This window comes from Parus major, chromosome 1, assembly GCF_001522545.3.
Source record: "Parus major isolate Abel chromosome 1, Parus_major1.1, whole genome shotgun sequence".
NCBI classification, from domain to species: Eukaryota; Metazoa; Chordata; class Aves; order Passeriformes; family Paridae; genus Parus; species Parus major.
Genome location: NC_031768.1, coordinates 2,048,359 through 2,070,811, shown reverse-complemented (window position 1 = coordinate 2,070,811; position 22,453 = coordinate 2,048,359). Strand labels below are relative to the sequence as shown.

The 22,453-nt window shown below is 42.3% G+C and overlaps 1 protein-coding gene across 3 annotated transcripts in view; it reads right to left on the bottom strand.

Moving 5' to 3' along the window:
• Positions 1–22,453, bottom strand: part of DOP1B (DOP1 leucine zipper like protein B) — a 40,999-nt gene that overhangs the window by 17,171 nt on the left and 1,375 nt on the right. For 2 of the 3 annotated variants that reach the window (XM_015632014.3, XM_015632006.3), the window contains exons 2-18: positions 20,938–21,112; positions 14,653–14,834; positions 14,317–14,487; positions 12,081–12,270; positions 11,452–11,550; positions 10,334–10,457; positions 9,744–9,844; positions 9,206–9,320; positions 7,278–7,398; positions 6,730–6,849; positions 6,078–6,183; positions 5,807–5,998; positions 4,048–4,732; positions 2,703–2,971; positions 2,372–2,524; positions 1,675–1,775; positions 30–220 (exon numbers count right to left, since the gene is read on the bottom strand). In XM_015632014.3, coding sequence (XP_015487500.1) covers positions 30–220; positions 1,675–1,775; positions 2,372–2,524; positions 2,703–2,971; positions 4,048–4,732; positions 5,807–5,998; positions 6,078–6,183; positions 6,730–6,849; positions 7,278–7,398; positions 9,206–9,320; positions 9,744–9,844; positions 10,334–10,457; positions 11,452–11,550; positions 12,081–12,270; positions 14,317–14,487; positions 14,653–14,834; positions 20,938–21,075 — 3,058 coding nt within the window. In that variant the 5' untranslated portion in view covers positions 21,076–21,112. The remainder of the gene's footprint in view (positions 1–29; positions 221–1,674; positions 1,776–2,371; positions 2,525–2,702; positions 2,972–4,047; positions 4,733–5,806; positions 5,999–6,077; positions 6,184–6,729; positions 6,850–7,277; positions 7,399–9,205; positions 9,321–9,743; positions 9,845–10,333; positions 10,458–11,451; positions 11,551–12,080; positions 12,271–14,316; positions 14,488–14,652; positions 14,835–20,937; positions 21,113–22,453) is intronic. The other variant, XM_015632025.3, reaches the window with a different exon arrangement.

The following is a 22,453-nucleotide window of genomic DNA, read 5'->3' as shown; positions in this document are numbered from 1 at the left end:
AGGTGATGGAGTGCCCACCCCAGCCATACCTGGGGAGCTGCTGTGCTTGATGAAGGTGATGGAGGTGCGCTGGGTGCGGGGCTGCAGCAGCAGCAGCAGCACAGGCTCCAGGATCCGTGCCACGTCGCTGAGGGACAGCGCCCGGATCAGCCAGCCCTGAGCCGCCGCCCCGATGGCCCCGTCCGAGCAGTTCAGGCTGTCCAGCACCACAAACAGGGACCTGAGGAACAAACCAGCCATGCCTTAGGGTTCTAGCTTTTATAGTTTTCAAATCCTGCACTGTATCAGTGTGTAATTCTAAACTCCTTATAAAGTCTTAGTTACTTAAAGACTTAAATTTTAGCATTCATATTTTCCAGATTCTGAGGAATGCATGAGGATGTAACTGTAAACTCCATATGAAGTGTCAGCAAGTTCTCCCCACAGCTCAGGCAGACACAACAATCCTTTTCCAGCCCCAGAACCAAGGACACTGCTGCAGTTTCAGGCCCCAAAAGTGTGAACAACAGAGAATTGATGGGGCAGTCTGGGAGGATGGGACTGCATCACCTGAAGCTGTAATTGGACAATTAACCCCAATATGGAAATGGACCAAAACTTATAAAAGTGTGAAAACTCCTGACCCATTGTCCATCTTGGGTCCTTCTTGAGTGGAGCCTCAGCCAGGCTCTTGCACTGCCCAAGGTGAATCCTTTCAATAAATCCCTTTATTCCTTTAATTCTGTCCAGCCTCTGTTCCAGGCAGCCTCTCAAGGCATCACTGTCTTCACATTTTGGTCAGACAAAACAATCCCTCTAGGCCTGAGATCCAAGGACACCCCACAGCCTCAGGCCCCAAAAAGTCCAAACAGAAGTGAATTGTGGGGGAGCAAACTGGGGGTAAATGACTTCATTAGCTGAAGATGTAATTGCAGCATTAACCCCTGATATGTAAATGGACCAAACTCAGAATTGTCTGAAAAACTCCTGACCATTTTCCACCTTGGGGGAGCCTCTGGGAGGCTTCTGACTGCCCAAGGCCTTTAATAAACATCCACTTTATTCTTTAAACCTTGTCTAGCCTCTGCTCTAGGGAGCCACTCCAAGGCACCACCAGCACCAAGGACAGCTGAAATCCCTGGAAAAAGTTAAACCAAGCAATAAAATCCTGGCAGGGAACACACCCAGAGCATGCTCAAGGAAGCACCAGCCAATGGCTCAGCTCTGCTCCCAACAGCTTTGGCCAAGCAGCTTTTCCTGGACTGAGTTCAGGAATTGTACAAGAAAGGCCACACAAATCCTCCCCCTTCTTAAGTTCTTTCCTGTTTTTTTTTGCTTTCATCTCATTTTATCCCATAGGAAGTAAAACTATACTAAGGTTTTTATTTTTACAAGAAGCTGGTGTCATTTTCTTTGGAAGGTGAATTTAATTTGCTGCAAGATAAAAAAATATCTGCTCTCCAGAAAAGCTACTCCTCCTTTGTGAAGCTCTTTCTATTTTTACAGCAACTTCCTTCACCCAAAAAAACCACAGCATGCACAAAATGCCCCACAAAGATTAACTCCAAGGAAGTGCAAAATGTTCCTTTTGTTCATCTTTTTTACTCTCCCTACAGATAACTCCTCCCCCACCTCAGAGAAGAGAACAAAGCATGATACAATTAAATATAAAAATGCAAATGGAAGTGGAAATACCTATCAAAGGAACGATTGTGGGAAGTCACTCTGCTGCCTTGGATCTCTCTGGTCAGGTGCCACATGACAGAGAATCTGAACAGAGCTTCCAGCCTTGTCCCCTTGGCAAGGAAAAAAGGGAGATTTAGGGGAGGTTTCCAAGTTGGATGAAAATGGGAACACATTGGTATCCAGGCAGAGGTTATTGGTGGAAAAAAGGTTTGCAAACTTTTATGTTGCAAAATTGCAAGGACAGTAAAACAATAGCAAAGACTGGTTGAAGTTTTATTGTGCAAAATGTAGTGAAAGCTGTTAAAGAATTGTGCTGTCATTATATGAGGGAAGGAAAATAATTAATAACTGGCTCACTTAAAATACAGCTTATTGGGAGACCAAACACTATAAAATCAAGCTAAAATAAAGTGATTTTATAGATATTGGTGGGGCTGGGGTGCAACAAAAGCTACAGGATTTGGGCTTGAATTAAAAACTCCAGCTGATATCTAGTGATAGATTTTGTACCCAGGGATTAAATCCAGCACTAATCCCATGCTGAACAAATCCCAGGGAATTGTAAAAGCATGGACAGAGCCTGTCAGACTCTTGGAAAACACAGCAACCACGGGAATGAAGACATGGAGAAGGAACAGCAGGAAATTTGGGAAGCACTGGAACAATTCCCCAGTGCTGGAGGGGCTTCAGTGCATCCAGGACTTACTTTATCCCTGTCCAGAAGGGCCTGGCAGATGATGTCCTCACAGATATTTGCTGAGGGAGCCAGGCAGTGAAGTCTGTAGAACAATTCCACACAGGCAATGTGGTGCTCCCGAGTCTCCTTGTTCAGCTGATTCCAGAGCACACAGGCAACTCTCTAGGGAAAAAGAGCAAACAACTAGATAGAACTCTATTTATAACTGTATTAATAATAACATTTCTTTCCTGGCTTCCTGTTACCAGAAGGCATTCCCAAGTTGCCTCAGAAGCCCAGGATTCTATGAATTAGAGGGTCAGTGTAGCTGGGCAGTAAAAAAGGAAAAGGAAACGGACACCTGGTAGAAATCTGTTTTCTCTGAGATCATCTTCAGGACTGCAGGAGCAATGGGAGGAAGGGTGACCATCTGCAGCTTGCCAAGGAAAGGGTTGTGGCCAGACACTTTGTACCTCTTCATCCTGTCCTCAATCACCAGGGCCAGGGACTGGGAGTGGTTGATGACCTCCAGCAGGGTGAAGATGGACACGTTCTGCACGTAGCAGTCGTTGACGCAGCAGCAGATCGTCATCAGGGACTTCAGCCACAGAGGGAAGCTGGCATCACCTCCTGCTCACAAGGGAAGGGACAGAAAGGGTTTGAAACTAAGTCCTTTCAGCAAAGTCACAGGACCAAAATGAGTGCCCAGATGCCATCATCAATAGCTCATGGAACCACAGAAGGTTTGGGTTGGAATGGACCTTGAAAATGGCAGGGATGAGGCAGCCACAACCTCTCCTTGTTTTTCCAGCAGAAAGCTCTTGCAGGACCCCAATACCTACAGGATTTCCCCTTTATGTTTATTCCCAACCATTATTCAGAGCTGCTGTTTTGTTTTCCAGCTGCCATTGTCACAAACAGCTCCAGAGGGCTCAGGATCCATGGATGCTCTTCCAGTAGCACTGAGGATTTATGTCATTTCAGGATTTATAAATTGGTAACTGAAGTGGCTGACATCAATCCAAGCCATCTTTACCTGAGGGAACAATGGAAGAATTCCATGTCCATGCCATGCTCAGCCATGGAGATGATGGGAATATCATCAGAGAGCAGGAATATGGAGTGAGGGGAGAACAGAAACCAATTTTCCAGTTTCCCACCTCTCCATTCCCCACAAAGCTATTTGTGAGTTAACCTTCAGGCCAATAACAGCTCCTGCTAAAGCTAAGGAATGAACTGGAAATCCAAGAACAGGCCCTCCAGTTATGCAAAATTATTCTTATTTGTTACACTGAACTCCTCTGAATCCCGAGGGTTTGGGATAAAAGATGTTTTTGCCTCTTTTATGGTTTAGAGCTGAAATTTTCCACCTACACCCAATCTTCCTCTAAAACATCCTTTTTTGGGGACACAACCCATGGACAGTAGGAATGGGTATCCTGAAAATCCTGAACCATGCAAGGCTGTACAGGCCAGGAGATATTTCTATCCTTTCAGCTCCAAAAGTGGAAGTTTTCCAAACAAATTTGAACTTAAAAAACCTGGCAAAACTCAGCTGCCAGGCACACCCCAGATGCTGAGGTGGGTGAGGCTTTAATTCAGAATATGGAGTGAAAAAAAGGATTTTTACTGGCTCTTGTCTTGAAAATAGCCAAACTTTCAGTGTTTGCATCCAAAAAATGCTCAGGAAAGGAACTTTTTCTTACCAGGCCCCTGAAACAGGGAGAGGTACAACTGTTCCATCTCCTCCTCGGACAGGTAAACTGGGAATGTGGTGCAGTCCAGCAGCAGGTGACAAGCTGCAGAGAAAGCTTCCTTGCAGTCACCTCTGAGGGGTCCCAACACCAGCTCCAAGTCCCACTCCTCCTCCTCCTTCTCCTTTTTGTGACCAGAGCTGTGCTCAGAGAGGAGAGGAGTGGAATTCTTGCTCCTGAAGGGCGAGCCCCGGGCTGAGAACAGCTCTGAGAGCATTTGTTTCACCTGAGGCACAGTGATTTGCTTGGCATCCCAGGGACTCTTCTTCTTGTTGCCACTCTCAGGGAACCTGTAGCCATTCTCCTTTTTCTCCTTCCCACTCAGATTTATCGCTGCAATCCCATCAGGGCTCATTTCTTGGAGCTGCATCCCAAAAATGTATTTGCTGGAAAATTTGGCAACCAGCTCCTGGATGCAATACAGAGTTTTTTGGATGCTTCCTCCTTTTTTCCAGACATCATCTCTCTCCAGGGTCACTGTGGGCACCCCCAGGTGCTGGGACAGCTCTGGGGAGGAGGCACTCAGGCCAATGCCACTGTCCTCTGACTTGAGGGGAGGGAATGGAGCCTCCTCCTCCTCCTGCAGCACAGATTTGGTCTCCAGGGTTATGTCCAAATCTTCCTTTGGCACTGGGCTCTGCAACAGCAATAGGGATGTGCTTAATGTGGCACTGCCAACAGAGATTTAACTCAGAGAACAGCAATGAAAGAAAAAGGAAAAATTCCTGTTGGTGATTCCCAGTTGTTTATAAACAGCTCCATTCATTTCCCTTTAAAAGCCAACTAGGATCTGTATGAACCTCACACACTGACTCATCAAACAGAGGGATGTGTTCCCTTAAAACCAATTTCCCCCCAGAGCAGTGTTCCATCTGCTGCACTGTTTCTGCTCAAATGCAGGTATTTGTTCTGCTGGCAGATTTTGGCAGGCTGTGCTCGTGGGGCTGCTTTTATCCCATTTATTCCTCATTCCTCAGCATGCTCCTTTGCACACCAACAATGCCCCATTGTGTTCCACTGAAATATGAATTGAAAGCCCTGCAGACCTAGCCAGCTGTGAAGCTGGGCTGCATTTGGCAACTCCAGTTTTTAGCTACTGCATCCTGTTTCCAAAACCATTTAGACCCCATCCTTCCCAGGGGCAGAATTATAGCCCCAGGCTGAGACAAGACTAAACCCCTCCAGTGCCCCAGGTAATTCAAACAGGCCAGAACTGAACACCCAGTGAGAGTAACAAGGCAGCAGAATGCTCTGGAAGGAGTCAAAGAAGGGAAGTTTCAAAAAATCTTTATTGTTTTACTTTAAAATTTCATAGAATTATAGGTTTGGGTTGGAAGAGATCTTAGGAATGATCCAGTGCCACTCCTGCCATGGGCAGGGACACCTTCCACTGTCCCAGGTTGCTCCAAGGACACTGCCAAGGATGAGGCTTCTCTGGGAATTCCATCCCAGCCCCTCCCCACCCTCCCAGGGAAGAATTCCTCCCCAATATCCCATCCACCCCTACTTTTTTTCAGTTTAAAGCCATTCCCTGTGTCCTGTCCCTCCAACCCTTGGAAATTGTCTCCCTCCATGTTTCCTGTGGCTCCCTTCAGGTGCAATTGTCATCTAGGCTGAAGGAGAATTAGCATTTTAAATTCTGTCTCAAAATTCTTTAAACCAAGAGTTTTGAAGGGTTTTACCCATCTCTGAGGGGCTGAAAATCACCTACCCCATTGCCACTCCCTGTCTCGATGTCCAGGTAGGAAGGGGGCATTTGCACCTTGCTGAGCACTTTAAAACAGGTTTTTAAGGCATGAGTGAGCTCTGGCAGTCCCAACACTTCCATGTTTTCCAGGAGAGACTGCACCATGTAACTGAGCATCTGGGGCAGGTACTGAGTCTGCACCTCTGAGTAGAGCTCCTGAAATAAATAAGGAATGTTTAAAGGGATTATCCCATCTCATCCATCAGTGACCAGTGACTGATAAACCCAGCCTTACCAAAGGAATGACATCCAGCAGGAACACCAGCAGTGTGCAGAGCTCTGAGATGGTAGGAGGAGTGCTCACACTTTCCAGAGGATACCTCATCCCTGTGGATTTGTTTCTGGAGTGAAAGAAACATTCTTATGTAAGGGTTTGGCAAAATTCTGGTTACAAGCAAAAAAGGTTCATTAAAATCAGCACAAAATACTGAACAGCTCTAAGGCAAAGGGCTCCTAACACAGCAGGAGAAAATATCCTGTCAAAACAACCTCAACTCAGTGTGGTATGATGAAGAGCTGATAATTTTCAGATTGCAGAATCTTCTTAGAGTTAGAAAATGATAAAATGAGAGATGTCATCCAATAGAGGGTTGGAGAGAGACCTTAAAGCCCATTTAGTATCTTTGATTTTTCTTCTATAAAGACCTTTCCACTTCCCCTCCCAACCCTTTTCCCTTCCTCTGTTGAATTGAAAGGAATTTCTTTTGTTCCCAGGTTGAAATTTCCATCTAATTATTTACCTGGTTGCATTCCTGAATTATTTGTGGACACAACTTACAGATCTGGCTGGCTCTAGCATGTGTGATGTCCCTTAAAAGCTTCAGTAAATATTATTATCCTGAACAGACAGCTCTGAAGTGGCATTTTTGAGAGCACAACATAAACACCTGAAACAATCTTCAAAGCATTTGGTCAGGTAATCCCAGAGGAAATCAGTGCTTAAGGATGTGATCAACAAATTCACTGTTTTGACAATCTCTGAAGCGTTTTTGTTCTCTTTGATTGCACTGGAAGGGAAAGAAGAGGAAAAGAAAAGCAGATGTCACTGAGGATTCACATCACATCAGCTGATGGACTCTGAAATCTCTTTTTCCCTTTATCTACAAGCTAAAAAATGTTGATTATTTTTTAAATCAAAGATTAAATCATTCTGGAATAGCAGGAGCATCTTTCAGATGATGGAAATCACAAAGCTGAGCTCTGTCAGCAGCCTGATGTCACTGTGGTTACTCCATGCAGCAAACTTCATTTTTATTCCCTGCTAATCCAAGAGAAATTCACTGTGTGTGGGGAAAGGGGAAGGCAAAGAAAAATCTCATCCTCTGTCCAGAAAGTCACTTTGTTAGAACCCAAAACTTCATTAAACTCCTTGTTTTAATCACTTAGCTTTAAAAAAATGAACCAGTTTCAGCTCAGAGTTGGGAATCTGTCATACCTTGCCAGGATGTTGCCACTTTGATTGTAGCTGAGTTTGAGATCAGAACCCAGGGTGTCTTTGCAGTAGGAATAAAAAGCTCTAAGAACTTCCAGGAACAGATCCCCAACAACCTGTGGCCCTGCAAGGAAAAGGAAAAAAGAATCCAGGAGTTGTCTACAGAGGAAGGGAAGAAATAATAATTTTGGTGGCCTAAACTTGGAATAATTAAAAAAAAAAAAAAAAGTATTTTTAGTTTTAACTCATTGCAATGAGCGCTTTTACAAATGAAAATATAAAAGTTTAAGTGACTAAGAATAGCAGAAAAGGTCAAAGCTTGTTATGTTTGATACCTTTAAATAATTGTTGCATTGTTAAATCCATTTCTAAAGAGAGTGAAAGTCTTAATGGCTTAAGGCTCAAGGAATCCAACTTTGTGTGCTGACTGGAAAGATTAAACTGGATAATGTAGTTGAGCTAAATATCCCTGATTTAAAAGGGATTTATTATCCCTTTATTTGTACTTTGGGTTAATGCAGATTGTCAGGCAGCCAACCAACACATCCAGTAGGGCAATGTCTCTCCTTTACTTTCTAAATCAGATTAATCAATACATTTATAATGGAAACAACCTCTCTGGCAGCATCACTTCCCACCCAAAACATTTTAAAAATTTTGTCAAGTCAGTTTGGTTTAATTTTTTAGTGCAGAAAGGTGAATTTACCCTTGAAATAAGGATGGGCAGAACCTCATCCTCCTGGTGCTGCATGGACACAGCAGGACAGGCACAGGAGAGGGAAAAGCATTCCAGCAGATAAACTCCAAGGAGCAGGAGGAATACTGACACAAGGGTGGAAGTGTTTCTTTCTAAGTGTCCCTCAGATGCCAGCACAAGGCACACAATCCCAGGATCAGCAAGGTGGGAAGAGCCCTGCAGGATCACCCAGTGCCACCCCTGCCCCACCAGCATCACTGTGCTGGTTTGACATTAACTGACATTTAAAGAAGCCTGAGGCTGTAGTGTGTGGCCTCCAAGCTCCCCAAAGTGGAGAATTTGTTCCCACAAAAGCTCGGGGTGTCTCAATCTAAACCACTACAATCACCCCAAACCCTGTCCCCACATCCAGACTCCTCTGGACAATTCCAGTGACTCCAAACCTCCCTGGGCAGCTCATCCCAAGGTCTGACCGCTCTTCCAGGGAAATTTTCTTTCCCAATCTCCACCCTGAGCCTCCCCTGGTGCCATTTGAGGCCATTTCTTCTCCTCCTTTCCCTTGGGACATGGCAGCAGAGCCCGACCCCCCTGGCTGTCCCCTCCTGCCAGGGACTTGTGCAGAGCCACAAGGGTCCCCTGAGCCTCCTTTGCTCCAGGCTGAGCCCCTTTCCCAGCTCCCTCAGCCCCTCCTGGGGCTCCAGCCCCTTCCCAGCTCCGTTCCCTGCCCTGGACACGCTCCAGCCCCTCCAGGGCTCTCCTGCACCAGCCACAACTGGAGCCAGCCCTGGAGGGGCCTCTCAGAGCCAGCACAGAGGGACAATCCCTGCCCTGCTCCTGCTGGACACACAATTCCTCACCCAGCCCAGGGGCCAGGGGCCTCTTGCCCACCTGGGCACCCCTGGGCTCGTGTCCAGCCCCTGGCACCGGCACCCCCAGGGCTTTTCCTGCTCTCAGGACACTCTGTCCCCAGCCTGTAGGGTTGGGGTTGGCACAACCCCCAGCCTGGGCTGTGCTGACCCTCCAGGAGGGCACGGATTTGCATTTCCCTCCCTGGGATCCATCCATGCTCTGCAGGGCTCTGTGGGACAGCCAGAGGGAACCTGGAGAGGGAATTTGTTCCAGAGCAGGGCCACTGCAAGGAGCAGCCTCCTGCACACTCCCACACAACAGAGTCAGGATTAGGACTGTGCTGGGTTTTGTTAAGTCCTACTGAGATTTGGGACAAAGACTTTACCTATTTCAGGTTTGTCCAGGAGGCTGATGAGGATCCGGAAGGGTTTGAGGTAAGCCTGGTGCTGTTCCTCTGGGTCAGACTCTGGGAATTTCTGGTGCAGAATCACAATCAAGCTCTAGGAAAAGGAAAACATCACAATGTTACCCATCAGAGACATCATTAAGGGCTGAAGTGTTCCTATATTTGATTTTGTTTAGGGCTGACTACAAATGAACTCAAATTTTCCATCCAGGGTAAACAAATCAATTCCATCTTCCCAGCATCTCTACTCAAGGGCTGATCTTGTCCAGAGAAACACTTTTAAATAATTCAGGTAGTTCAGCCAAGATGCTTCCCTTTGGTTTCCTTAAGATTCCATAAGCTATCCAATACTGGGATAAATGCAGCACAGAGGCTTTGAGATAGATGGAAATGTAACCACAGGAACAGGGAGGGAGGGACAAACCAATAATTAGGAATAATTCTGGACACAGTTTGAGCTAAAATGTAAAGGATCATGAATTTCTCTGGAATATATCTGTACAAAATGAACACCAACCTCAACCAAAAGATCTTTAGAGTATTTTCCAAAGAAATACACAGCATGGTCTTCAGAAGTGGTGGACTCTGGAGCAAAAGTGCCACCTTTAATATCAGAGCCTGCAAGAAAACAGAGGCAGGAGGAGCTCAGAGAGCAGCACTGAGGGGTTTCTGCTGAATTCACACTGCATTTTTCATCTTTGGCATTTCAACAACCCACAGGTCCCAGTCTCAGGGCATCCAGATGTTCAGCACATCACATCAACCAAAACCAAGGCCAAATACAGTGGGAATCACTATTTCTTCCAGAAAAATAAGGTTAAACAGTAACTTTTAGTCCTTTTAGTCCACTGAACCACTTCACAACAAGCTGTGGGTGGAACCAGCACCTATCAGTTACCCTGGGATTCAGAGAGAAATAAATTCACCTCTGTTTGCCAAAAGTTTCATTGTATTAAGGCACTCCATAAATAGCAAATAAACACAACTTCATCTAAAGTAGCTCCAGCTAAATAAGTGTATTTCAACTTTAAACACTGATCTTTATTATTATTTTTTTTTGCTCTCAAGCATCCAGAACATTGAAAATCCCTGGATTTTGCACAGTACCTAGCAGCCATGCATACAATCTCCTGTTGAGGGACATGTCTCTCCTCAGCAGTGTCTGAGTGGCTGCTGACAGGATGTAAACCAGATCAGCCCTTCTCAGCAGGATGGTGCTTTCCTTGCTGTCCTAGGGTGGAAAAGAAAGATTTTTCAGCTGTTGCTAAGCACTGAAAGGAGTCAAATTGGTGATGGGTTGGGTTTTTGAAATGGGAATATTAATGTTTTGGGGAAAAGCTAACAAAGCATTGACAGGAAAATGGTTTGTGTGCTAAAAATGTCAAAGAATGTGACACAGTCTCAAGGGATCTGAGAAAAGTGGGATCATGGAGTCACAGGATGGGAGGGATCTTTAAGATCCTGTTCCAGCCCTGCCATGGCAGGGCCAGCTCCCACTGTCCCAGGAGCTCCCAATGTCCAGCCTGGCCTTGGGCACTGCCAGGGATCCAGGGGCAGCCCCAGCTGCTCTGGCAATTCCATCCCAGCCCCTCCCCACCCTCCCAAGGATGAATTTTTTCCCCAATATCCCACCTAACCCTACAGTCTTTTGGTTTGAAGCCATTCCCTGGCTCCTGGCCCTGCAGCCCTTGGCAATTGTCTCTCTCCAGCTTTCCTGGGGCTCCTTCAGGCCCTGCAAGGCCACCCTGAGCTCAGCCCAAAGCTTCTCCTCTCCTTAAGCCTTAAAAATCCTTCCTCCACCCTAAACATTGCCTGTGCTACACGGAGGTGAGGAAACAATGGGAACAACTTTTGTTTCAAGGAGGATTTTCTTCCCTGGTCTTTACCAGAAATAACTTCATGTGGACAGTTCTAAATTCTAAAATCCTACTTGAATAAATTCCGTATTTTTTCCACATGAGCTGCTCAGGGCTGAATACTTCAAGCACATCCCAAACATCCCCCAAAAGCTCCTGTGAGATCATTTCTTCAGCCTTGGAAGCTGTAAAGACTCTGAGAAGCAGCAGAGTCTCCTGCCCTCCTCAAACTGATGGGGCACAAGAAATCCCAAAATTCATGGACTTTGAAGGTTCAAAATTCAGCCATTTGGCAATAACAGAGGTGGGAGCTGGGCTGCTTGCACAGAACACACCTTCCATGGGAAAATCCCATAATAATCCCCTTACCAAAGCTGTATAAAATGGGAAGAAGAAGAGGATGGCTTCCAGAGTGTTCCTCTGCACAAGGACATTGGAATCCAGCACTGACACACACAGAGACTTTATCTGGAAAAGGAAAACACAATATTTTATTTGATTTTGCTACCAAATGGGAGGGAAAATAAGGAAATTTGGCTACCTATGCACAATATTTTGTTTAAATAAGAGGATAATTACAATTTAACTCCTGCACCCAAAGTGAGTTCATTAACAAATTTTTGTGGTTATTAAAATAATTGTTAATATTGGGTTTGTAACAGCACAGAATGTCCCAGAGTTACAAGATGTAAAACCTCCCAAAATACAGATATTAACCTAATTAGCCTTACACTTATTCCATCACTCAACACAAATTACTCCCCTACAGAAGATCTCCATTTTACTGGAAAAATAAAAAGACAGAAAATTTCAGAGCAGCAAACACTTTGGGAAGTGCACATTAAACACTGAAACCAGAAAAGCTGCTCTTCAAATTAAATGGATGAAGCAATTTCAGAGCACAGACCTTTCAGTCTCTCCTCTCAAAATACTTCTAATTGCATGGCATCCTAATTTAATCCAGGGAAAGGGTTTATGGGGTGGAAAAATGAACTTACTGTGAGTTTATAATCAGTGCCAAGCATGAATTTCTGCTGTTTGCCAGAGAGTTCTCTGTTGATGTGGCTGACAATGAAGAGGGAAGCAGGGAGCCTGATGGAAGGGCTGCCCAGGACACTGCCCCAAAGAGCTCCATAAAACACCTCCTGGCCCATCAGCAGGGACAGCTTCACCAGCAGAGCATCTGTTCTGCACACACACACACAGAAAAAAACCCTTTGCTGGCTGATTTTGTACCACAGAAATGGAATTATATAGAGCTGGCGTTGTTTATTTGATGTTTTGCAGCTTTGTGTTATCAGGATTCCCCTTTATCACAGAATCTTGGGATGGTTTGGGTTGGAAGGGACTTTAAAAATCACCTTATTCCACCCCCTGCTATGGGCAGGGAACCTTCCCCTATCCCAGCTGGTGATGGATGAATCTCATTTTACAAAAATAATCAAACCCACTCAATTCTTTGTCACTAAAACAAAGTCTATGTTCACACACTGGAAAATTCTCCAGGAAATATTTGCAAATATTTAGCTCTGGCCAAACAACTGCAGCACCTCTGACTGCAGAATGTTTATTGTCAGAGGTGTGCAAAGATGAATTGGAAGTTATTTAAGCAGATGCTGAAGTCTGAAAGCCAATTTTATCAGTCTGGCAGCTGGAGGTTATCCTAAAAACTCCTACTTTCAAACCAACAGGGTTAATTTTTAAGGCACTGGATGAAGAAAAAGAAGAGGTGAAATCCTCTGGATCCCTGAAGTGTCCCAGGCAAGGCTGGAAAGGAATTGGAGCAGAGCCTGGGACAGTGGGAGGTGTCCCTGCCATGGCAGGGGTGGATGGGATGGGCTCTGAGGTCTCTTCCAACCCAAACCATTCTGGGATTCCATGAGATAAAACAACAAATTGCACACAGGACCCCTTGAAATGAATTCCAGCCCATCCCACTGCAAATCCTGGGACTGGAGCACATTCCCTGCTAAGTAACATTTGGTTATTTACCATAAAGGAGGAAATCAAACCCCACATGAGGAATGCAAGATTGAGAGAAGAGGAAAAAGCCCAGCTCAGAAGAGGAAACACCTCCCAGTGTGATGTTCTTTTCCATTTCTTTATTAAAAAAATCTCTCCAAGCAGTTTTCCTTTTCCATTTTCTGTGTGAGTGCACAAAGGCAGGGAAATTCAGAGCTGGAAATGGTGTCTAGGCTGAAGCACAAGCTCAGCACTTTGTTCACTTTCAGGAACAGCAGGAGATGGATTAATTTTAGTCCTCAATATTGAAGGTTCTGAAAACACTCAGTGGAGAGCTTCTCATGGAAAAAGAATTGAAAATTACCCTAACACATCTCATGATGAGATATTCTTACCACAGAATCATTGCAAGGAGTAAATAAAAGAAAAACTCCCTCATGTAAATGTAACAAAAAAACTCATTAAATTAATTTTAACATAAATATTTCCCCAGATTTATGAAATATATTTCATATTTCAGCTCCTGTTAGATCCTGTTTGTTCAAGGCAAAGAGGAAAATGATGTCATCAAAAATAGGGAAAAAAAAGGTGTAAAACAAGAGCTCAGATTTGACCTGCAGCTCCCATTAACTCCCTGCTCCATGTTTTTGTCAGATTATACAGAAATATTGGAAAGAATTCAGCTGCTCTCTCATGTTACAGAATTTAAAGAGAATTTATCTCCAGAGCAGTGGTCTGGGGAGTCAGGGGAATTATTCAGGAGTCAGAGGAGCTTTAAATTTAAAAAAAAAAAAAAGATTAAAATTTAAATTAAATTGAATTTAAAAATTTAATTTATTTTTTTTATTATTTTCTCTCAGCATTTCTATTTTTAACCATCCTTTTCCTCATCTCTATTTTTAACTCTCCTTTTCCTTTTCTTTTGGAATGTAAATAGAGGGGAAAAGGTTTAAATTTTGAATTCAATTAAATGTATTAAAAATTAAATTTAATTTAAATTAAAAAAATAGATTTAGAATTTTTTAGTCTTTTCTCTCAGCATTTGCATTTTTAACCATCCTTTTCCTCTTCTCTTTTTTTTAACTCTCCTTTTCCTCTTCTCTTGGGATGAAGATAGAGGGGAAAAGGTTTTTCTACTCCAACATCTTTCCAATTCCCACCATTCATCCCCTTTTAGAAGCTCTTTTATTTATAGAAATCTGACAGAAACTTCTTGAGAATTCCCTAGAAAATCCAAATCCTGGCTATTGAATATGGAATAATTAATATTACCTGTCATAAATTTCTGATCCTTCTTCCAAGCCAGGCAGCAGCCCAATGACAAAGGCCTGGAGACCAGGCAGGAGGGATTTTTGGAGAGGGAGAAAATATTTCTCATACAAGCCAAGAAGAACAGGTCTCACTGACATTGCTGCATTTGCCAGTAGAGGGAACAAACCAGAGCTTTGAATAAAAAAAAAATAAAAAAAAGACAAAAGAAGAGTTAATTAAAATAGATTGAAATGGTTATGCCTTAAAAAAAAAATAATTAAAATTGCCTGTACAAAAATAAATCCTTGGTGAGCTGTTTTGTGCCTTAGAGAAAAAAATAAAAATAAATCCAATTACCTGTACAAGAATAAATCCTTGGCAAGCCATTTTGTGCCAATGATTTTGAAGATTATTTCATAGGTTTCTAAAGCCTTTAAGTGCACCCCACTGGGCAGGGCTGGGTGCAAGCACTGGGATAATCTTTTACTGATGATCAATCTTCTGGGCAGCAGAGAATATTTCAGGTTACTCTGCAGAGCCTGGGGGAGAAAGGAGAGAAGAAATAGTTATAATGTGAAATATCAAATATCTCATGGCTGTTTATTAAAGGTTGAGAAGAGTTTTGACTCCTAACTGTATTTGGTTCCAGCAGAACTCTGCAGCTGAGCTTTTATTTGGGATCAGCCATGGGAAATTTAGAAAAGCCTGCCCTGAGTCTGCTTAGAGGAGGGAAAAGGAAGTCAAAAACCAGGATTGGGACAGGGTATCCTTATCCCATCTCCAGGGGAAAAAGGGAATTGACAAGAAAAGCAGCTCAGCTTCTAGGGAATAAAGAAAGAATTAAAGATTTATCTTTCCTCATAAATTCTCACTTCATGTGTGGAATCATGGAATGGGTTGGAAGGGACCTTAGAGATCATCTTGTTCCAACACCTCCCACTATCCCAGGGTGCTCCAAGCTCTGCCCAACCCAGCCTTGGACACTTCCAGGCATGAGGAAAACCTGTGGACTTTCCAAACCAAACCTTCCAACCAAAGCAGAGATGATTAAATGGGACAAGACCCTCTGATCTGGAATTCTCTGTGGAATTCACTGAGCTGAGGAGCTCGCTGCAATCAGGTGCAAGTTCAAGATGTTTAGGACAGGGAATACCTCAATGAGATTTGCTGCTGGGCCAGGTTTTAGGAAAAAATGTGCCTCCTTTCTTGGGAAAGGTGACTCCTTTTCTTGAGCAGGAAAATAAAGAAGTTTTCTCTTCAAATCAGAGACAATTAAAAAGAAAATTTGCCAGCCAAGGGCACTTCAGGCTCTGCTTAATGTGCAAACACAAACATGTACCAGAGCATGTGGACATTTGGGATATTTTCAGGATCAGGTAAATTCTTGTCTCTTCCCAAAATTAAATCATGGTCTCATCCTATGAAATTATTTTCAGCTTGAGGTTCTTCTATTTTGCTTGGAAAAGCAGCAGAAAGTGGAATAACCCTTCCTGGAATAAACCTAAAGCAGGTCACTTAACCCTGAGCACTCCTCAGCAGGAAGGGGAGGAGAGAAAATCCACAGCTTTTAGTAAGAGCAGCTGGCAGGAATTTTACTGGAGAAGGAAAAAAAAACCCAAAAGGTTGGGAGTTTATAACAACAGCAAACAGAAATGTCACCCTATCCTGGCAAACACACAGATGTCACTTAGAGCCACCTCATTTCCTTCCTTCCCTCCCCCAGCATGGGCAGAGCTGCCTTTAATGGATGAAAAAAAACCCCAAAATCCCAAAAAGAAAATATTATTTCACATATTTGTGCAGTTACCTTTTTTTACACCTTTTATATTTGAGCCACTCTCCCATGTGTTACACGAGGAATATTATTTCAACATTAGAAATCTGAAGAGCTGTAAGAACTTTGAAGATTTCTGGAAAGCTGGACTTTGAAACTTTCTATTTATATTACTTGGCATGTACTTGCCCACACCCTCTCTGTATATTTATAGATATAAAAGGAGTTAATTACAAAAAAGCAGAGCAGTGGTAAATATTTTCCCTCTCAGTGTTCAGACTGAACAAATACCATCTTAATATTCCAACAATTTGAATTTAAATATCAGAAAATGGAAACCTTTTTAATTAAATTTCACTGTTTATTAAACATTAATAATGTTTAATGAATTGTAATATGAATTAATTTTTTAATTAAAATTTGCTGTTTATTACACAGAAAATCAGCTCCAGCACAGAAATAATGGCACCTCAGCAAATCTCTGCTTTGGCTCCAACATTTCTTAAGGATTTGAAGGAAATAAGAACTCCCTTCCCCAAACACCATTTGAATATTTAAAATCATGGAACGGTTTGGAAGGGAATTTAAAGATCCAGGGATGGGCAGGGACACCTTCCACTATCCCAGGGTGCTCCAAACCCCATCCAAAATACCCCTGGACACTTCCAGGGATCCAGAGCTGTGCCAGGTCCTCCCAGCCAGGAATTCCCTCCCAATACCCCATTTATTAAAAATTCCCAGTTGTTCCTGATGTCCCAGCAAATTAATGGATTTTAAACCCCATTCCAACATTTCAGAAGGCTCTAAAGAGCCCTCCCAGCAAGCCCTGGCTGCTGCTGCTGTGCTGGAAGGTTCAGGCTCTTCCCAGCTTCCCCAGAATTGCAGATCCAAGGATTTTAAGAGGTTTGAAAGGCATTAATTAGCAGAGGGATCTCACTGAAATAAGAGTGAGGTGGTAAGAGACAGATTTTGAAATGTTAATTCATCTCCTCCAGCTGACAGGCAAAGTTGAGAAGTTGGATTTTTAAATATCCTGAGCTTCCACAAGAGAAAAAAAGAAGAAAGAATCAGGATCCAGGAATGCTGGAATGATAACTTTGGCTGGTAGAGGTGAATAAATTCAAGATCCCACCCCACACCTGTTTTTCCAACACTAAGGATGCTCAGAATTTCTCTGAAATTGAGCTATAAAAATACAGAATTGTCTACAAAAGGAAAACTTGTTATTTTTTCCACCTGTGCCTTAAAATTAAACCACAGGCACAGGAAAATATTTCCATTTCTTCGGCTCCTGGTTTAATTTCTTCTGCACTAGAAATCTGTAAAAAATAATGATAAAACTCTATGCAAATCAAGTAAAAAATTTTATTTCCATCACTAGAATTCCAGGAAAAGGCAGCATCAATGTTTTAAAGATTATCTTCAATTAGGAAATACCATAATTCTTGTTTAAACAACAATGGTTGTGAGGAGAGGGGGAGAAGAAGAACTTGTGATTCTATTTTCCACTGATTCATTTTCCAAGTAAAAAAAGAAAAAAAATTCCAAGCAGAGCTTCAGCTTCCATAGAAATACCATGAACAGAATTAATTTTAAAGTAGGAGAATTAATTTTAAAATTGATTGTAAGGAAAGTAGCAGCTGAGTTGTATTAAAAAAGGGGAGGAGGTATATAAAATCCCCAATCCTGAGGATTTGTCCATTGGGTTTGGGGAAAAAAATAAAGAAATTCTCCAAAGTAGAAATAAGATTTGTCTTCAGCATAAATCTGTAACTGAGCCAGCAGCTGGTATAAAACCCTGCATGTCTGAGTTTTCCTATGAAGCAAGTGCTTAATTAATGGCTGCACTCATTAAATCACTTTTCAGAAGAATCCTCCTCGTCTCTCCCTCAAGAACAGCCAGATTGGGACACTGAGTGTTGCTGTTCAAACCATCAATGTGCAGCTGCAAAATTTGGGGTTTGTTTTCCTTTCCCCTCCAAGGATTTGGGAGATCAGGTCCACCTTAAAGTTTCTGAGGCAAGAAAAGCCTTCAGAACCAATAAGTCACAGATTTATTTCCTGGGGTTTTTTTTAATCGCTTTGAAGTTGCAGAGTAAAGATTAAAACTCAGATTTACAGAGTTGTGTTATATCCAAGGATAAAAAGCAGTTTGAAAGTGCTGTTTTAGAGCAAATAATATTAAAATCCCTGAATGGATTGGGCTGGAAAAGACCTTAAAGATCATTTTATTCCAACCTTTGGCATGGCAGGGACACCTTCACTGTCCCAGGCTGCTCCAAGCTCATCCACACTGGCCTTGGGAACTTCCAGGAATCCAGGAGCAGCCACAGCTCCTCTGGGAATTCTGTGCAGGAATTGGGAATTCTCACCACCACAAATTCCAAGGGTTTTTTAAAACCACTCCTTTCCTTGTTTCCTTACAAAACCAAAACCCAGTATTTTCTGCTCCTCAGTTCTTCATTTTGCCAATTGTGTCATTTAATTATTAATTCCCTACATCCAGAGTTGAAATTGATGGAAAACCCATGTCTGTAATCTGGATAAATGCAAACTGTGCATTTGGATTTTCCTACCTTCAGCATATTTTTATCCTCTTAATTACCTGAAGTTTCCCATACCTGAACATTTTTTATATATTTGCTATTTGTTTATACTCTGAAAACAGTGACAGGCATTTTGGATATAAAAACAAAGTTAAAAGCACCTGTTTCATTGACAAACCCATCTATTCTGAATCACAGCTATTTTTAAGTTTAAAAGGCAACATCCCTCCACCCCAGCAGCTTTTTTATCAAAATATGAAAGTGATTTCTCACTGAAAATGAAGCTGAATCCTCTTTAAAACATTGACATCCATATTTACTGCCTGTTTCATCCACCTGTTTACATCTACCTATTTATATTCTTATTAGAAATATTACTTTCCAATGTTTCTCTTTTCCCATAATGATCTATTGTACCCACATTATCCAAAATAACCCCCAAAATCTTTCCCTTAGAAGTTTGGGGTGTAAAATAAATGAGCAAATTCTGCCAATTCTCTCATGCTCTCACCTGCCACCTGCAGCTTTTGAACTCTGAAGGGGAGATTCATCTCTCCTGACCTCAAAAAACAAAAAAAAAACAGCCAAAAAAAATGGGTAAAAGTGTAGTAACTCCTCAGGCTCCCCATAAAACCCACGAGGAACACACACAATTTTAGGACAACATTCCTCTGACCTACTTCAAGCAAGAGATGAGTCACAAAACAAAAAAATAAACCCCTTTATTCCTCTGCCTGTCTAAAAGCAATTCAAGGTGAAGCTGTCTGGGCTGAAGTCGTGTCAAATCACATAAAGCTCACCTCCCTGAAATGATAAAATCAAATCTCTGCAGATCTACAAACTGAGCATTCAGATGTTGCTTCCCTGGTTCTGAAAGTCCAGAAATATTATTTTGAGCTGTAGAAACAACAGAGAAACTCAAAAACAACTTCCAGTCTGTCCTGAGTAAAATCATTGAGGCTGGAAGAGATTTTAAGAATACCAAGGAGCCACAGAGAAGCAGCAGAGTTGTTCCTTTTCACCAAGCTCCATTTTTTATCCTCATTTTTAAGGAACAAGAGCCTATCCTGCTTTTTCCAGACCTTGGACTACCTGGAGGGTGACACCTCTGAGCTTTATGGAAATAAGAGAATGTTTGTGTCTCAATAGTGCCCACAGGAGAAAAAGGCTCAAAAAATATTACACCCATATGGGCAAGAACAGATTTCACACTGCTCTGGAAAAGAACTTCAGAACTTCTTGATTTCTTGTGTTTTGTCCTTCCCTTTCTCAGCATTTTCGTGTGGGATTGATCTCAGTTATCCCTGCACACAAGTGACCCCCAGGATCTTTAATATAACCAGGAGTGGTTTGTAAAAACCATTTTATCACTGTTCTCCTTCCTGCTCACCCACCTCCACCACTGACTGCAGGAAAAATGAGGATTTTCTGTCAGAACCACCTCCCCCAACCCTGATAAAACTCAACAATGACATTTATATTCGAGGCTGTCAGAGACCAAGCAATCCCAGGTGTTCAGGGAATGGTTACTGACATCTTATTTTCCTTTTGGCAGCACCTTCCCCTGCCACATCCACCCTGATTTTCAGAGAACAGACAGGGATGAACACTGGGAATTATTTACTCCACCAATTCTTAAGCTCCTAAAAAGATTAAATCCATAAAACCCCGGAGCAGATGGACTGCTGGATCAGCTGAAAGCTTTTCCTTTGGTTTCTGCTCTGCTGCCACAGATTTTGGCAATTCTGTACCTGAATAAGGCTCAGGTGTGTGCTCAGCAGTTCAGTGTTCATCTAGGTCAAGATAAAAAGATCAAAGCCTACCTCTCACTCTAATTATTTCATATTTTTCCTTTTGAGAAGAACATTTTGAAGGCCTCTGATGGGAGCCAGATTCACAATGAAAAGGCAGAAACGTGGAACTTCTGTTCCAAAACAATATTTCAAACTTCCCCAAATCCAAGGGGAGGGCACAGCCAAGTCAATGTGACCTTTAAATAAAAGCTTTGACTCAGAAAATACTCTAAAACTTGTCAATTCCTGTTTTCTAGAAAAGTTTTTTAGCTGCTCTAGAGTGAGGGTTTCTTTGATGCAAAAATTAAATTAACTTAGCAGCATTAAGACAGCAAATAGCATTTGCAGGAAAGTTCTGCTGGTTTCATCAGAATTTCTCACTTTTATATAAAAAAATACTGACTTAGCTCCTCCCATTATTTTTTTTGAGTGAATTTTCACTTTTCCAAGTGCTGGAAGTGACAGAAAAGTTCATAACAATACAATATCACCAAAAAAAAGAAAGATAAAAATTCCCCTCACACTGTACCTTATTGAGTTTGCCAAGGGAAGAGATCAGATCTGCCCATTCACTGGATGATTCAAAGTTCCTCAAAGCTTTCTCAATGGCTGAAGAATAATTCCTGTATCTGTAATCTCCAAGTAAATCCTGCTCTTCTGGATCCATCTTGGCTTCTCATAGCAAGGTGGAACCTCCTGGTAAACTAAAACATGCAAAGAGTTACAAAAATCCCCCAGATTTCAGCTCTGCCATACTTGAGATAATAAATATGGAGAAGCACTGACAGCACAATAAACAGGTCACCGGATCAAAATTTCAACACAAAACTAAAAATAATTCCCTGACAAAACAATTTGACTTCCCACTGCCTCTTCCAAAAGATTTTCAGTTGCTTTTTCCTCTTTCTGGACCGTGTTTTTCCCTTCCACACACGTGGATATCACAGTTTGAGGATTCCAGAGTTTCCCTCCAAGCACTGACAAGGAGATGGAATTGCCTTCATCCCCTGTGCTCTGCAAGGTCACCTGGAGCATGGAATGGGAAATATTCCCTTTCCAGAGGAATCCTGCTCAAGGGCTCTCAGCCTGCAGCAGAAGGAGCTCTCAGAGCTCTGCAGCTCAACTCGGCAGCAGCAGATGCTCAAGTCCAAGTCCAAGGTGTTGTGCCAAAATGCCAAGCCATGCATTATAATCTTCCCTGTATTTCAACAAAACATATCCATCTATTTTTATGTTTCAGCTGTTCAGACCTGATTTTCCTGTGTTTTGCAAGGCATTTAGGTTAAAAACTCAAATAAACCTGGTTTAGAACAATGGAGTCCAAGCATGGCTGGATTTTCCCTACTTAAAAATCCTTCCTTCTCTCCTTTGCTACCTCTGACACCAGTTCTGTTAGAAAACATTAAAATATTCTTCTAGAATAGTTTAAATATGCTTAGGTCAATCCCTGCTGCATCACTGATACAGAAATCACAGCTCTGTAACAAAATATTTTACATTTCTGAAGGGCATCTGCATTCAGTCTCCTGCTGTTAGGACACAAAAATAAACCCAAACCATCCTCTATGTCCTTTAAGACATTAAATATGTTGTAATAAACAACTTTAACTCCATCAATAGAAGGGTTTTGGTAGGAAACTCTCAAAACCAGAAAAATGCTGGATGAAATGAAAAAACAGAAAGGATTTTAAGTGCAGGTTTAAGGCACCTTTGCACTCCCCTGAGCAGGATTGAGGAATTGCCAATAAAACCACTCTGTGCTAGATCCACCTCCATGGAAAAAAATAAAATTATCACACAATGCCATCAGGGCCAGATTGGGTTGGTTTGTTTGGCTACAGAGAGGATTTAATTTTGTCTTTATCAGGATGTTTGCAGTGATTCTCACAGCAGAGAACGTGAAATCAGGGAATAAGATTTATCTGGGATCAAGCTCTCCTTGTTCCAAGAAAAAAAAAAAAAGAAACAAAATCAATCCTCCCATAAAACCCAACAAAGTGGAAAAGCTGCAAGATACTGTCAACAAAAATTAGGAGTAATCTGAT